Raw genomic sequence first — 16,046 nt, 5'->3', positions numbered from 1 at the left:
GGTACCAACTGACTGGTGTTCTCATACTTTGATGGGAAATACTGCATTTGCCCTGGTAGGTTCTTATACAGTTAAATGTTTGCCTGTTCTGTAACTTAGCAGTGAGAACACATTTTCACAAAAGACTTGTACAAGAAATACGGGAGCTTTATTCATAGCAGCCAAAAACTGGAAATAACCCAGTGTCTTTCAGTAAGAAAGCAGATAAACGAATGGTATAGCCATGCTGTGAAACACTACTCAGCTATTTAAACAGAAAAAAACACTGATATGTTCAACCATATACAAAACTGGAATTTCCATACCTGAATTGAGACATAAATGCCTTACCAATGTAACACCATCTTATATATAAAATAGTATATTTATTTTGCAGACATTTATATATAATTAGACTTTCGTCACGTTCTATAAGTTGTACGTGAGCTATATTATATTATTTATATATAGTACAGTATATTTTAATTTTTTTTCAGATATTAAGGAACGATTCACAAATTATGTGCTTTTGCTAATAGTATGTCTAAGAAACATGGAGCAGTTTTCTTGGAATCCAGGTATGTAACTGTTAGTAGATACGGTGCCTTCTAATTTTACTCTTTTTTTTTTTTTTTTAAGATTTTATTTATTTATTTGACAGACAGAGATCACAAGTAGGCAGAGAGGCAGGCAGAGAGAGAGGAGGAAGCAGGTTCCCTGCTGAGTAGAGAGCCCGATGCGGGGCTCGATCCCAGGACCCTAGGATCATGACCTGAGCCGAAGGCAGAGGCTTTAACCAACTGAGCCACCCAGGTGCCCCTAATTTTACTCTTGAACCAAAAATCATTCTTTTACATGACTAAAGTGAATATTGCAGAGAACTTCAAAAACTTGAGCTGCTCCGCTCCTAGGGTGTTGGAGATATCTGTTTGGGTAGAAGGGATTGAGCATGTTCCCCGTGGTGTGGTAGGTGGGGGGTGGTGGGTGGAATGCGTCACTATGTGAAGTAGTCTTTGGCCCATCATTTCCTGTAAACCTCACAGTGTCTCTAGAGCTGTGTATTCCATGGGTGAGTGGATGCTGCTGGGCACTGCAGCCTCTTTGTTTCTTTTCTTAACTGTGGTGCCCTGGGGTTATCTAAATGCAGTTGGCTTTTTTTCATTTTCATGGTTCGCCAGAAGAACTTTTGTTCTTTCTTAACATTTGTCTTTTACTCATTCACTGCCTCTTATTTAGCATTTTGAATAAGGATAAATTGAAAAAAAAAAAAAAAGATACAAGACAGTACATTTTGTTACTTACACATTTTTAAATCAAGGCTGATAGGAAGTTGTTAAGATTCTATGAATTTTCATTATCCAATCACATAATAGGCATTTCCATAAAGCCAGGCACTGTAGCACACATACAGAGTCCTAAGATAGACATAGGACTCCCAGGCTGATAGTAGAAATCTGCAGGTAATTATAACAGTCTGGCAGTGCTGAGTGAAGTTGGTGGGAAATGGATGGCCATGTCTTGTGTAATTGAGAGTTTTTTCATGTCTGTCATTTTTATGCAACCTCATTCTTTAGGACCGAGATTATACTTTGCATTTTATTTATTACCCTCAATGCCGTGCACATCCCAGGCTTTTAATAACTTCTTCTTCATTTATTTTGATTCATTGCTAGTTTTCAGATACCTGTGAAAAACCAGAAGCAGATGTTAAATGAGATATGTGATCTTGGAAATATATTTCTAGAAGTTTTTTCCCAGTATCTTTAATTCATAGTGATAAAGAGGGGAGGAGATTATTCAGTTGACTTCAGCACATGTCCCTACTAGCTATTTACTGTCACAATAGGCAGCTATCAAATTAAAGGATTTTATGACAAGCCTGGTTAATTAGCCGTCCTACCAGTGTGCCGGCCCCATGAAGGAGTTTAGAGGCTCCGTTCACCTCTTTGTCCTGCCCCTCAAGGGTTTAGCACAGAGGAAATACAGAATAAAGAGCTGTTGATTGAATTATCCTTTAATTTGATAAAATACAGCTCTTGTGATAATTGAATGCTAGTTTTGTCTCTTATCGTTTATTAACAACATTATAGTTAAGCTCTGGAGATTTCAGATTTCTATGGCAGCCTGTGATATTATGGTTTAAGATGTTCTATTCATATTAAGAGATTTAATTGTCTCTTTTTCCCTGTCCTTTCTAGATCACCTCTGGGTGTTGTTTCCAGATGTCTGTATGGTGATTGCATCAGAAACTGCTGTGGATATTGTAAAACATGCCTTTATCACCAAATTCAATGACATTACCGCAGATGTATGTATTTTAATAAGCAAGCAATTCAGTGTTTAATGTTGACTTCAGTGAAAATTGTTACAGCCACCCTAGAAAACAGTGTGGAGTTTCCTCAAAAGGTTAAAAATAGAACTACCGTATGACCCAGCAATTGCACTACTAGGTATTTATCCAGAGGATACAAAAATACTGATTTGAAGGGGCACATGCATCCCAATGTTCACAGCAGCTTTATCATTAATAGCCAGATTAGGGAAAGAGCCACAAATGTCCATCGACTGATAAATGGATAAAGAAGATGCACACACACATGCACACATCAAAAAGAATGAAATCTTTCAGTGACAATGGATGGAACTAGAGTGTGTTATGCTAAGCAAGACAAGTCAGAGGAAGACAAATACCATATGATTTCACCCATATGTGGAATTTAAGAAACAAAGCAGTTGAACATAGGGAAAGGGAAGGAAAAATAAGATAGAAACCGAGAGGAAGGTAAACTGAGGGTTGCTAGAGGGGAGGTCGGTGGAGGATGGGATAAGTGAGTGATGGGTATTAAAGAGGGCACTGTTGGGATGAGCACTGGGTGTTATATGTAAGTGACGAGTCACAAAATTCTGCTCCTGAAACTAATACAAGAGTATGTGTTAACTAACTTGAATTTAAATTAAAAGAAAACAAAAAATAGTAATTATGAAAAGTAATATTCATGTAAAAAGCAATATTAATATTAAGTAATGTTCTTAATATTATAAAGATATAAATATTATAAAATATTATAAAGATGTAAAATAAAGCTAGGTTTATTCCATTTATTAACACAAGAGTACTACTTTGAAGTTAGAATTATATTTTTAAATTTTGAAAAATTGTTATACTACAGAAAGTATGTTATTTAAATACTGAACGGTCCTGGTTCCATACTGTTTTGTGGAAGTATAATTTGGGTAATAGATCAGGTCGGAGTAGAGTGTCACTAACTCAGAATCATGATAAATTGTTAATATTATCATAGTCTGTGTACTTTAAAAACTTATAAAAATCACCTTGTTTCTTTTTAAGCATAGACTATCAAACCTTTTCTCTCTGGCTAGATTTTTTTTAAGTATTTTGTATTTAAAAATTGATTCTTTTTCTGTGATTATAGATTTCTGTGTAGTTATAGAATACAAGAGCCTTATATTTTTTGGTGAAAGCACTTAGGAGATTTGCTTTATGTTTCAACCAGCGTTCTGTGGAGTTTCCACAAATAGATGTGTGCTGTAGGCCCATTGTACACAAAGCATGGAAGTTCTCAGTGCCTTCCCTATTCCTACCTCAGCCCCAAAATGAATATTCATTTGGACAGTTTCCTAGTTTTTATTTGGGTTGTACTTTGTCTTACTGTGGTACTATTTCAAAAAGCAGAGATTTGAAATCTAATGTGGTTGCAATTGCTAGAATATGATTTGATTAAGAGTTTCTGAATGCTTTAATAAACTTAAATAAGATTTTGTATTCTTTTGTAAAGCACTGATCAAGTAATTTCACTGTTGACTCTCTTGGTTTCCTCAGTACAAAATAGTTGGCTTTCCATAGGATCATTTTCTCATTATCTGAAGGCAAAATTAATAAACTTGATTCAAGCACTTAGTGCAGTTTTAGTGAAATGACAGTTTCCAGTGCCTTTGTAAATGTTACCTCTTCGAACTCAGTTTTACATCTTGCTTAGTACCCATTGTTTGAATGATATATCATTTTCGTAATAATAATTTTTTAAACTGTGCATTTAAAATTTAAAAATTATTTTATATGTATTATACTACTTAAATAACCACTCTTCCCTAGATTCTAAACTCTCAGGATCATAATCATTGACTATTTATCCCTCTTTGAAAAAAATCTCAGCCTCAGGTGGGGCTGAGGCTGTTTTACCTTTACTGTAGGAAAACAGAGAAGCACTATCCAGATGTCTGTTTGGCCATAAGCACTTTTTCCCTGGTTAATTATTAAATGTTTTCATCTACAAAGTCAATTAAGTCTTTGTACATTATACATTGCATTATATCACTTAATATTTCACTTTTATTTGTCTTTAGGTCTACAGTGAATACAGAGCCAGCCTTGCTTTTGACCTTGTTAGCAGTCGACAGAAAAATGTGAGCATTATATTGAATACAGAGTCCAAAATTACCTGAACAATGGTTTAATTTAGCGTGGAATATTGGTTAAGGGAAAGTTGTATAAACTGCAACTTCCTACTTATCTCTATTCTCGACACTATGTTTGTAACTTAGTAAAATAATGACAGTACTTAATATTAAATAAGGTGTGATTTCTGTAGCATATTAACTGTTATACAACTTTGGATTTAGAACTTCTTAATGAACATTTAGATTTCCACATTTTACTCAATTATATAATAGTTGTCGGGATCTCTTTTTGTGCATAGCCTCACCCATTGAGAACATCTGCTGGTGGTAAGTGGAAGTGAACTTTTGCGATGCCATAAATCCTTCTTTGCTTTCTCTGTGCAGGCATATACTGATTACAGTGACTCTGTGGCACGGAGGATGGGGTTCATCCCTCTCCCATTGGCTGTTCTAGTAAGTTCATACTTTTTTTGCTTTTCTACAGTGAGATAGCTGTTATGATAAAGTATTAACAAATGGATTATTGAGAAGTTTATTTCAGACGGACCTGATACAAAAACTAAAGGTAAATGACTTGGAAGGAAATTATAAGTTATGGTATTATTCTTTTGGATTTTGAGCTGTGCAACAGATGAGTAATTTTAACAGATATTTTATGTAATGGCTTTCCTAGTAATGAGAGTACTCATTTTTGCTTATTCATTTGGCAGAGATTTTTCTTTTTGAATGGAAATGTCTAGTGTAGGCATTGGTGCGACCACTGTAGCATGTGTTAGCGGAAGTATAAGAAGTCTATCCAACATTTCTAAAAGGCAGTTTGACAGTATTATGCTTTGATGCAGTACTTGGAGTTCTAGGGATTTATCCTAAGAAAATAGTTATAAAAAGCACATGATGATTTATAGGCAAGATTATGCATCACAGTGGCATTTATAATAATAGAAATTTGAAAGTCATGAAATAGGTTAAATAAATTTTGGTATACTCAAATGAAGACGTAGTTTCTATCCATTATAGTCACTTTTTACAATTTTTGCAGAGGTTTTTCAATGAAAATTTTTCCTGTTATACTCAGAAAAAATATGTATACATATTAAATATTAGCACTGAAATGTATTAAATCAATCCAAAAAATAGTCACCAACTTTGAATATTTAAATGAATTGCTCAGAACAGCCTTGCAAAAAGTTACTAGCCACATCAGGCCATAATAATGTTTGTTAATTAAGATTTGCTGGCCATACCTGTATTTGATTATGTTCCTCATTGGCTACCTAGTCTCACATCAAAACAAATGCAATCGTCTTTTTGCCAAAGGACATCTAGAGTTCTCATGTAGATGCAGTGTCATGGAAGCCAACTAACATGTATAAAGAAGTTGTAAGTGATACCAACTGTATTTAGCCCAGCTTGCCTGACCTTTTTTAAAGGCTGGGAGATTAGTAGATTTAATGTTATGAAAATTTCATTGTGACTCTCCAGAAAACCACATCCTAAATGTTTTCAATTCTATTAATAACTTATTAGTTATATAATAATATAGCTTTCTTTTTCTGGTAAAAGGAGCTTCTAGAATTTTGGAAAAATAGAATATTTTAAAGAGTAAAATTGTTAAAACAATTGATAAAATGTTAAATCTTTCTACATTTGTTACCTACAACTGGAAACATGATACATATACTATAAGGATAAACCTAGGTTGCCTGACTGAGTTTTTATTTTTAAAGGATTGGTTAAATGATTGGATTTAAATGTGGCCCTGCTTTGCCAAGTAGTAGTAATTTATTTGCCAGAAAACTCTATTCATAATTAGTATGGATTTTCTAATTTAGTATTTTTTAAATTTTTCTCTGGCCTTTGTTTTATTCCTTAAATGAGTTTTTATAATTGATGTACCAAAAGATTTGAGTTTAGCTAATAATTGATTAGTGAAATGCTTTTGGAGAACCTCCCGCATTTTCAGAGGGGATCATGCAGTTAGGCAGTGATCCAGCAGGTCTGCTTCTGTTGCACTTTTCTCACAGAGCTCCAAAGTGACCCCGTAGCTTTGGCAGCCATCTGGAAACCTTAAAGAATACTCCGAGGCCTCTTTAAGGCCCACAAGTGGCAGTATTTCTCCCTTCAATGAAATCATATCCAGGAAGAGTAAAAGAAATGATATATTAAGGTCTCATGGAAATTAAGCTTTGCACTTATGTACCTTAAAATTACTTAATAACATATTAGATAAAAATGAAATCATTTAAGCCTTGAATGCAGCAGTTGGCTTGCCTTTCGTATTCATCAGTAAAATCCTAGAGCCACATTAACTTCCATCACAAATACTTGTACAGCAGGTCTTCTCTGCATTAGAGCCTGTGACAGAGACAAGGACTTCCATATCAGTCTTCTTGTAGTGGACCTGTAGTGAACATGTGACAGTTTCCTTGATCTCTACCCAGTTGTTCTTTTACTAAAAGCATTTGTAAAATATGGTTTAAAATGTGTCTTATGATATTTAAGACATTCTAGTGGAGTTCCACTTGATAATAGCAACATTGCTGGATAAGGCCCATTATTTTCCCAGACTTTCCATTTCCATGCGGCAGCCTCCCTAGACCCTGAAATGCAGACACATTATTGAGCCGAACCTGTAATGTATAAATATTTTCCAGTGACAGACCCACAAGATTTATTCAACACACTTCCAAGGACAATGCTGTGATATTACTCATTTTTTAACAATACAAAGCTCCTAAGGCTCCCTTTTCTCTCTCTCTCCCGTAAGTCACTGTGAGTTCCTAAAAAGAGTCCAGGAAAGAAAAGCAAGAATAAAGAAAGTGCTCACTATGTGGTTTTAGCTCTGATGGGCACATATGCAGCAAGATGGATTTATTTGTATTTTCCAGAGTGATTTTCATTTTAAAAAATCAGCTGATTTGCATCTCTGTGGGGTACAACTAAATGTGTCATTCATGAACCTAGATATAGTGCTTGACTTCAGAGAATCAGCAAGCAGCTGAATGTGACATTCACCACAGGAATCCTAGATTTGCCTGAACAAGTCTACCTCAGATGTTTTCATAAGCAGCCACATGTTCATACAATTGAAAAACCTAGGACTACCTGCTTGGATTTAGACAAAGTCCACAGGAGTATAACTAAAATGTTGAAATCAGTATGGAGAAGTCTTTATTTAAATATTAACTAATAACTCTGTGGTTGTATGTTTTGTTTGTGTATTTTTTGTTTGTTTTGATTTGTTTCTGTCTAGCTCATCAGAGTTGTAACAAGCTCAATTAAAGTGCAAGGAATCCTGTCTTATGCCTGTGTCATACTCTTCTATTTGGGGTAAGATTAACTATTCTGGAATATGGTTTTGGTTGTACAATAAAGCATATATGCAAGATATAGTGGAAGTTAATTGCAACCAAATCACCCTCCACCTATTCTCACTGACCCAGGGCTCCCTTAACAGCACATACCTCCAGATTTGTTCATGACTTGGTGAGAGTCAAAGAAATATGCTGCTGTTTGGTAATAGTATTAATAGCACTTTAGATTTTATTTTAATTTTCAGCAAAATCAGTTAAAGCTCTTTCTGCTTAGGATTTCAGTTGCACTCCTATTTCCTTTCACAATAAAATCTGCCATTACAACCAGACATTTTCCTATGTTTAAAAACATCTTTAACTCAGTGAATCCATGGGGCTCTCCCCAACAAGGTTTTGCTCAGGTTCTAGGAGTCAGGTTGCCCCCCTTGCCATCAGGCCTCTGTCCCTGCATTGTCTCCCAAGCCACGTCATCAGTCCCTTGATTGGTGGCTGTGGTTTGACACTGAGCACTTGGGAAACTGTGTTGAGGCAGGAAGTCCAGGGCCTTGATTTCTCCTAGAGCCTGCCCCTTCTTCATACTACAGGGACTGACTCACAGATTCTAAAGCTCAAGGAACCACACACCTCTCTCAGTTCGACATTTAAAACCATGAGATCCTGCTTCTCTGGTGCAGATGCTCACATAGCGCTCCAAAGTTCTTGGCTTTGTGCCTTGCTCATCAAGGGCTGTTGCCATAATTGCTCTCATCTTTACTTAACAAAATATTCTTGTGTTTTTCTTTTGACCTAAACTAGGAAGTAAAGCATGTGTATGCAACATTGAAAAACTTTTTTTTAGTTACAGTTGTGTGTGTGTAATTCACCAAAGTGGACATGCTTTAATCTGAATGACTGAAAATTTACATCCCTCCCTTCCCCGCACACCTCATCACTGTTCCCCTTGATAGTCCACGGAGGCCCAGCGGCTCACCGACCTTTCTACTCCACTCATTTCTCCTTAATATTTTATATCAAGGTAGTGCCCAAATTATCTTCCCCTCCTTCAAAATCTTTCCCAGACTGCCTTTTCCCTGAAACCTCCTTTACTCTCTGACCTCACCATCCCAGGACTCTCTCCTGAGTGTGGGCAAGTCAGATTTCAGTTGGGCCTTCTGGCACACAGTGCTGGACTGTCTCCCCACTGCTCCAGGTTCCACTTTTTTCCCCTCAGACTTGCCATGGCCGACCTGCAGGAGGAAGGCCAGCGGCCTCTGCCCTCCTGCGGCCAACATGCCTCAGTGAGCACTTGCTAGGCACCAGGTACTGGTCCCAAGGCCATGCCTTTGTGGCACTGAAATTCTAGTGGAAAAATAGGCAACAACTAGAAAAGCAAATCTCTGTAAGGTGACAGTTTGTAGTAATTATCAGGAAGAAAAATAGGGTAGTGTAAGGAGATGGAGAATAGCTAAAATACTTGCCTTTCAGCAACCGTTACAGAAGGGACTCGGCAGCCCTCAGAAGGGCTCAGGTTCTGGCTGAGGGAAGGAGGAAACCCTGGAGGCTTCCAAGCAGAAGAGGGCTAGGTCCAGCTGGCTTCCGGCCAGGACCACTCTGGCGGTTGTGTGGAGAATGGCCTGGAGTGTGGCAAGAGATGAAGCAGACCTCAGGCCAAGTCAGGAAGCGGTTACGGGTCTCCTGGGGACAGGGGACTATGGCAGCCACTCCAGTGGTAGCACTTGGAGTGCTAACACTTTGTCAGCTGGTGCATATGCTGAAAGTAGAGCCAGACAGGACTTGCGGGTGAATGATGGGATGTGAGGTGTAAGGGAACCAAAGGAATCAAGTGTGATTGCAGGGTTTGGAGCCCAGGGAATGAGGGTAACGGAATTGCCATTCTGCGATAGGGAAGCCTGTGAGATATACAGGCAGGTGTGGTTTTGTGGGGTTTTCTTTCTTGTTTTGGAAGGTTCGGTTGGAATCAAGAGTTCAGGCTTGGCTTTAGTAAGTTTGAAATCCTTTTAGATATCCCCAAGGTAGGATGAGGAAAGCAAGGAAGGTATAAGAAAGGAGTTCCGAGCATAGTTGGGTCTGAGGGTAAATTGGGGAGTGTTTTGCACGTGAAAATCCTTAGGGTCATGGATCCATGTGAGGTCCTCCCTGGATATTTGCTTTCTTCGCTCCTGGAGGGGAGAATCTAGGGGCAGTGAAGGAACCTCTTTGCTTCTTTCTTTGACCTCCCTGCCAGGCCCCTCCTTAGCCTCACCCCCACTGATTCGCAGTTTCCTGTCATTGCCAGGATCTCACCTCAGCCATAGAGATAGCAGCCACCTCATCATTCACAGTAATACTGTTAGTGGGGTCTGGGGTGTCATTTAAGATCCCCCATACATAGGAAGGTACCAATGTGAAGGATTGAAGGATACTTTTTCAGAATTTTTTTGCCAGATTTGTATCAGATACCTTAAAATGTCATATACATTTTGGCCCCAGAAATTCCAATTCTGTCATAGCTATCTACACAGTTATCTTAAGGAAATACAGATTCAACCTAAGTTGAAACAAAATACTGGAAATAACCCAAATATGCAGAAATTTAGGGCATTAGTGGGCTTTGTTATATGATAACTCAAACAGTGAAATATTATATTAAAATAATGTCCCTGAGGAACATTAACTGGTAGGGAAAATATTCATAATAATATATTGTTATGTAAAACAATAACATTTAATAAATTAGCAAAATTGGTTGACATTGCTGTATGCCAGGTACTATTCTGAGCACTGACTGGAATCATCTCTGGATTTGTGGCCAAGAAGTGCACCCAGGTCCACACAGGGTCTAAGCAGTGAGTCAGGATTTGAGTTCGAACACTTGGGCATCCAGAATCTGCCCTGGCCCCAAACTCCAGCCCCTACTGACTTGTAAAATAGACCCCATTCCTAAATAGTGGAAAAAGTACAGATTAGTATAAACTCATCATAAAAATGACCAAAACATAGTATATCAAATGTCACAGTGAGTAACGCTGGACTCTGGGATTAGAAGTTATTTTTTATTCATCTGCATTTACAAAATACATTTGTTTTGCAGTGAAAGAATAAATGTTAAATAACTTGGTACCAGGTAAAACTTCTGAGTGGTACAATTTCTTGTTGTAATGAGAACAAAGGAATTGATCAGGCACTTTCCCTTGATGTAAAGAATCCTCACTGAAAACTAGCCCATCCCAGACTTTGGCCTCCGGCTTCCAGGCCCATGCTCCTCACCTGGCCCAGTGCCCTCTCGTTAGCAGTGGTAGGAGATGGCGTTCACGGTGATTGAGATGAATTCCAACTGTGGTTTGTTTTTTTCTGGTTTTAGGTTGATATCCCTGAAAGTACTTAACAGCATCGTGCTGTTGGGGAAATCATGCCAGTATGTGAAGGAGGCCAAGATGGAAGAAAAGTTGTTTAATCCCCCTCCAGCCAGCGCACCAGGCAAACCACCTAATAAATCACAGAACAAATGCAAACCCTCTCAAGGTACATTTGGTTCCTTCCATCACTTGTATGAATCATTTTCCAAAGAGTTAATGATCTGAATTCTCTTAGTAAATCATCATTTGGTCAGTTTCACAATGCTTTCAAGAATTGATTTCACTTTGCTGAGTTGTTTTTAATGTTTATATTTTAGATCTCCTCACAGATACACCTAATGCAGTGCTCTGAGTTTTTACATTTGTTCCTTGTCTAGGAGTTGATCCTTGAGCGCCTGCTACACAGCAGGCCCAGGGGATACAGCAGCTGGAAAGGCAGGCAGCACTGATTCTGACTTGTTGGGGAGACAGGGAGGAAGTGAGGGGGCAGTCATGCTGTAGAGAAAACTAAAGCCAGGTCTGGAAAGGGAACGTGACTGGGAGTCTGGAGCTCCCCTGGCCAAGGAAAGGGCACCTTCCCAGGCAGACCACCAGCAGCATGTGCCAAGGCCCAGGGTGGAAACCAGCATGTGCTGGGCATGCCGAAGGACCACAAAGGCCAGGTGGCTGGTGTGGACCCACCCCATGGGAGAGGGACTAGAGAAGGAGTCAGAGAGGCCCCCTTACTGCCATGCAGACTGTGACTTTTACTGTGTGGGAAGGATCTGTTTCACGGGTGGGAAGTGCATTTGAGACAAGGGTCTCAGTGTCCGTATAGGGTGTTTTGGAGATCAGACCACAGTCCAGACACCATTCAGGAAGGTGTTGCAGAACGAGTAACTTGAACCAGCTGATGTTTTAAAAGGATCACTCTCCAGCTTTGTGGAAAGGAGACTCAAGGAGAGTGAGCTCAGAGACAGAGACCAGCCGGGAGGTTGCCTGGCTCAGAATGGGGCTTAGTGGTGTGAGCAGGGAGAGCTGGCCAGATTCCAGATAGATCTGGAAGAACACAGGATTTGCTGATGAGGTTTCACAACGGGAGAAACAGAGTGAGGGGTGATTCTAGGGCTGCTGGCCTGGAAGATTTGGAGGAAGAAGTGGGACACTGATGTAGTTTTTGTCATTTGGTGGCAGTTCCTTGTCTGTTCCATATCTGTTCTTGTGACTTTTCATTTAAATGGCTTATTTTTAAGTACGCGGAGCCTCTGTGTGCCAGGTAATATACACAATACTGGAGATACAGAGATAAGAAATCGTGCCTGCAGGGCCTCACAGACTGACCAGGGAGATGGCAAAAGTAAATAATGCAGAGGGGAGCGGGTTGTTGACAGGCATGGACAGGCCAGGAGAGGCTCCCTTCCTGGAGGTGGTGATGCCTGAACTAAATCTCAAGGGGTAGAAGAATTGGGTCCAGGTGAAAGGACCTCTGCTTTGGACTTCCCGTAGGTAGAATGCTCAGGGTCTGCTAAGGCATCTACACAGAAGAGGTTGGATGTCCTAGGGTCTGCCTCACCTTGACGTCCTGAATGTAGCAGCCAGTGCTGACTTTTCGGGCTACAGTCATATTAGGACTTGGTCATGTAGGAGGGAGTTTGTTGTATGGGAGTTCTCATCTTCCCAAAATCAGGTAGTGGTGTTAGTTGTGTGATAGGATCCACATAATAGCCTTTCTGTAAAAGTTTAATCAAACAAATGGCGTAGTCTCAGAGTTTCATTATAAACTATGACTGCTTTATATGCCCCAGGCTATTTGGTGATCACTTGCTTTACCTAAAAGTATGGATGATGGACACTTCTTTCCATTACCACTCTCTTGGTAAGTTTGTGTATAAGTTGGGGGGAAAATCCTTTTCTAATTAGTTGGATCTGTTTTTCCACAGAAGAAAACCTGTCCGCTTCAGTCACGAGCCAGCCTGTTCATCCAAAGGAAAATGTCATCCCATTACTTGTGGCAAGCAGTTCTGATCAGTTTCTGACCACTCCAGATGGCGATGAGAAGGACATAACGCAGGAAAGCTCTGAATTAAAGCACAGATCCTCAAAGAAAGATTTGTTAGAGGTAGACAGGTTCACAATCTGTGGAAACCGAATCGACTGAACTCTGCGGCCTCTTGTGCCCAAGATGCAGAGTCCCGGGGCAGGAGATGCTCTGCTCCCAGGATGGACAGATGCAAAAAATGGCACTTAAATATTTATTTAAAAACTTAAATTATTAATGGAAAGCGAATCTTAATATCTTTCTTCCAGTAATGGGGTTTGGCTGCCACTCACGCCACAGAAAAGTAGCGACCTCCAGCCTGGACTCTGGAAGTCTGACTGGTTGGAGGAGCCCCTCCTGCTCGGCAGGGAGCAGTCACCCCCGGGCCTCACGGGCGAAACGTCAGAATCACTCTGCTTCGTCAGTCCGCGCTTCCAGAACATCGAATTTTGCCTCAAGGCCTCTTCAGTACAAGGATATACCTGGAAAACTGTGAAGCTTTTCCCATGACATTACCTTTCTAGTCCCGTACTATTTTCACAAACAGTTTTCAAACTGTATTTCATCTGCCAAAGCATTAAAAAAAAGTAATTAAACTTAAGTCAAGATAAATGTTCTTACCACCAGAATAATCCTTGAAGATGTATCTGAATTAATCAGAATAAAAAGCTACCTAAAATAATTCATGATGAATAGTAGCATTTTATAGGAAAAAAACCCTAAGCCAGTTTATTTAAAAAATACTCATTACTGAAGGTTGCATCACGGAGAAAAATGTTTCATAATTTTTCAGTTTACTCTTTAAAGCAAAATGTGAGCTGTGTATTGTTCCATTGCAATGGATAAAATAGAAATACCCTTACAAAAAGGCACTTTTTTATACTGTAAAAGCAGAGCAGTGTTAACTTTAATGTATAGTTAACTGGTTTCGCTTTAAAACTAATTGCTTCATAAATTGTTTTGGTTAAAAGAATTTGGTGTTGAATGGGCTGAAGAACTGTCAGTGTACAAAATCCAAAGGTGTCAACTTTAACAGAGTTTTTTAAAGTGACAGCTTTAAAGTGAATACTCTAAATGGTTTGGGCAGCGTCTTGCTTAGACTTAATAAAACACGGGAGTCCTGCTGATTAGAGCATCCGTGGGGGTGCCTGTGCTGGGGGCTGCGTGTTTGGGCTGCAAGCGCAGCTGTTGGGGTTGGGGGGTATGAGGTGTGTGTGTTTGGACGCTGGAAACCGCAACCAAAAGGTGCTTTTTGGTTTTGTTTGAGATCGAGATTTCCGTTTCTGCTTAATTACTAGTTTGTGGCCCACATCATGGGCCAAGTCATTTCCCACCACAGTTTTATCTTGGGAAACCTTTCTGCATTTTCATAAAAATGTTATAGCGTCTCATTTCAAAATGTGCAGATGTTACTGTTAACTGTCATTTCCTTTGATGCTTTCATGTTGAAGTTCAGCTCTTGTGCTGACACTTCAGGCATATGATATGCAGAAGGTAAATTTTAGGGGTTCCATCTCTTTCCTGGGTGAAATACAAAGCACGCTTGAATGTTTTGGCTTCTTTGGCTTCTGTATAAATACAGAAGTGAATCTTAATGTTTTGCATTAACTAACGAAATAGGAAGATTAATGTTCACGTAGGGTAAAAGAGGATATCATACCGAAATGCTTTTGTGAAACCAGGAAGTATTTTGAGTTAAAAATGAAGACTCGTGTTTTGTGTATGTTTCAACAAAGTCCCATTTTAGAATTCTTGCATCCATCTCCTCTTCACCACCAAAAGGAACAGTGTCCACCTTTATGGACTAGTTTGGGGGAAACTTTGCCAAATATAGCCCTGATCAGAGCAAGAATATGATTTGGGTATATCTGTCAATTCAGCTTGAATTATCCTGTTACTATTGTGCTGTCATTTTCGGAAGATTTCATTTCCTTTGCAGAATCTGTTGGGAGTTTGGAATGATGTTCATTTCTTCTGTTAAAATGGCATTCAGTACTAATTTTATAAGTGCATCTTGTGTGAAACTCAATAAATTCAATTTTGTAATCTTTTTTAAAAAGGTCACTGAATTTATTTTAGTAATGTTATATTTGCTAAAGTAAATTTCCCACTCTGTAATAAGAATTTACTTCTAATTTACAACTGACAAGTCTGTCTAATTTGAATTCTTCTCTCAGTCTTAATGATGGCAAAATGTTGGATTTTTGTCCTGGTGAGGGGAAGGCTGGTACTTGATCAAAGACCATTTCCTATCTCTCAGCCAATGGAGACACTTGGATTTGACAAGTGTTTTGAGTGTCACACAATGTGTTTTTGACATCTGAGAGTCAAGTTCAAGACAGAGCTTTGCTTTTAAAAAAAAAAAAAATTTTAAGCACAACATTGGTCAGACTCTAATTAGCTTTTCCTTTGGAACAGAACCATAAACCTCAAGGATCATTCAGGATCTTGTCCAAATTTTTTAGTACTTTGTACTTCTGTACTTCGGCTGCTGTTGAAACTGTACTCATTATATGTATACATGGAAGAAACGTGTTGTAATTAGATCCCCCAAACATTTCTGCCACTGCTGCTAACTCAGCCGAGGAGAGTATTAGTTCACAAAGTCATTTAAAATCACTGCATTTCGATATTTTTCATTTATCTATTCTTCCAACAGGGATTTATGAATCACCTTATATGTGTCAGGAGGCTTTTCTAAGATGCTGGGATTAGCAGTGAACCCAGCTCCAGCTCTTCCGGGGAAGACCAGTAGTAAACAAGTCAGTAAGACAACATCTCCTGGAGATACATTGCCTAATGACCAGAAGACCTTTTAGGTTTATGTCAGATCTAAAATAAGTATGGTTCTTTAACATTTTCTAGAAGTCTGGTTTTTTTCCCTATTGTATTTTTGTAAAATAAAATATTATGTAGCAGTTTCACAGGACTTCTATAAGATAGAAATTATATGTATATATATGTGTGTGTGTGTATATACAT

General features: G+C 38.9%; 1 protein-coding gene across 2 annotated transcripts in view; it reads left to right on the top strand.

Annotated features, from left to right (window-relative positions):
• TAPT1 (transmembrane anterior posterior transformation 1) overlaps positions 1-15,114 on the top strand; it is a 58,578-nt gene extending 43,464 nt beyond the window's left edge. For both annotated transcript variants that reach the window (XM_059381344.1, XM_059381352.1), the window contains 7 exons: positions 477-557; positions 2,178-2,287; positions 4,345-4,404; positions 4,783-4,851; positions 7,652-7,728; positions 11,053-11,213; positions 12,967-15,114. In XM_059381344.1, the coding sequence (XP_059237327.1) occupies positions 477-557; positions 2,178-2,287; positions 4,345-4,404; positions 4,783-4,851; positions 7,652-7,728; positions 11,053-11,213; positions 12,967-13,184 (776 nt within the window). In that variant the 3' untranslated portion in view covers positions 13,185-15,114. The remainder of the gene's footprint in view (positions 1-476; positions 558-2,177; positions 2,288-4,344; positions 4,405-4,782; positions 4,852-7,651; positions 7,729-11,052; positions 11,214-12,966) is intronic.
• The last annotated feature ends 932 nt before the right edge of the window (positions 15,115-16,046 follow it).

Source organism: Mustela nigripes, chromosome 1 (genome assembly GCF_022355385.1).
Source record: "Mustela nigripes isolate SB6536 chromosome 1, MUSNIG.SB6536, whole genome shotgun sequence".
NCBI lineage: Eukaryota > Metazoa > Chordata > Mammalia > Carnivora > Mustelidae > Mustela > Mustela nigripes.
This window is presented reverse-complemented; position numbering and strand designations above follow the sequence as displayed.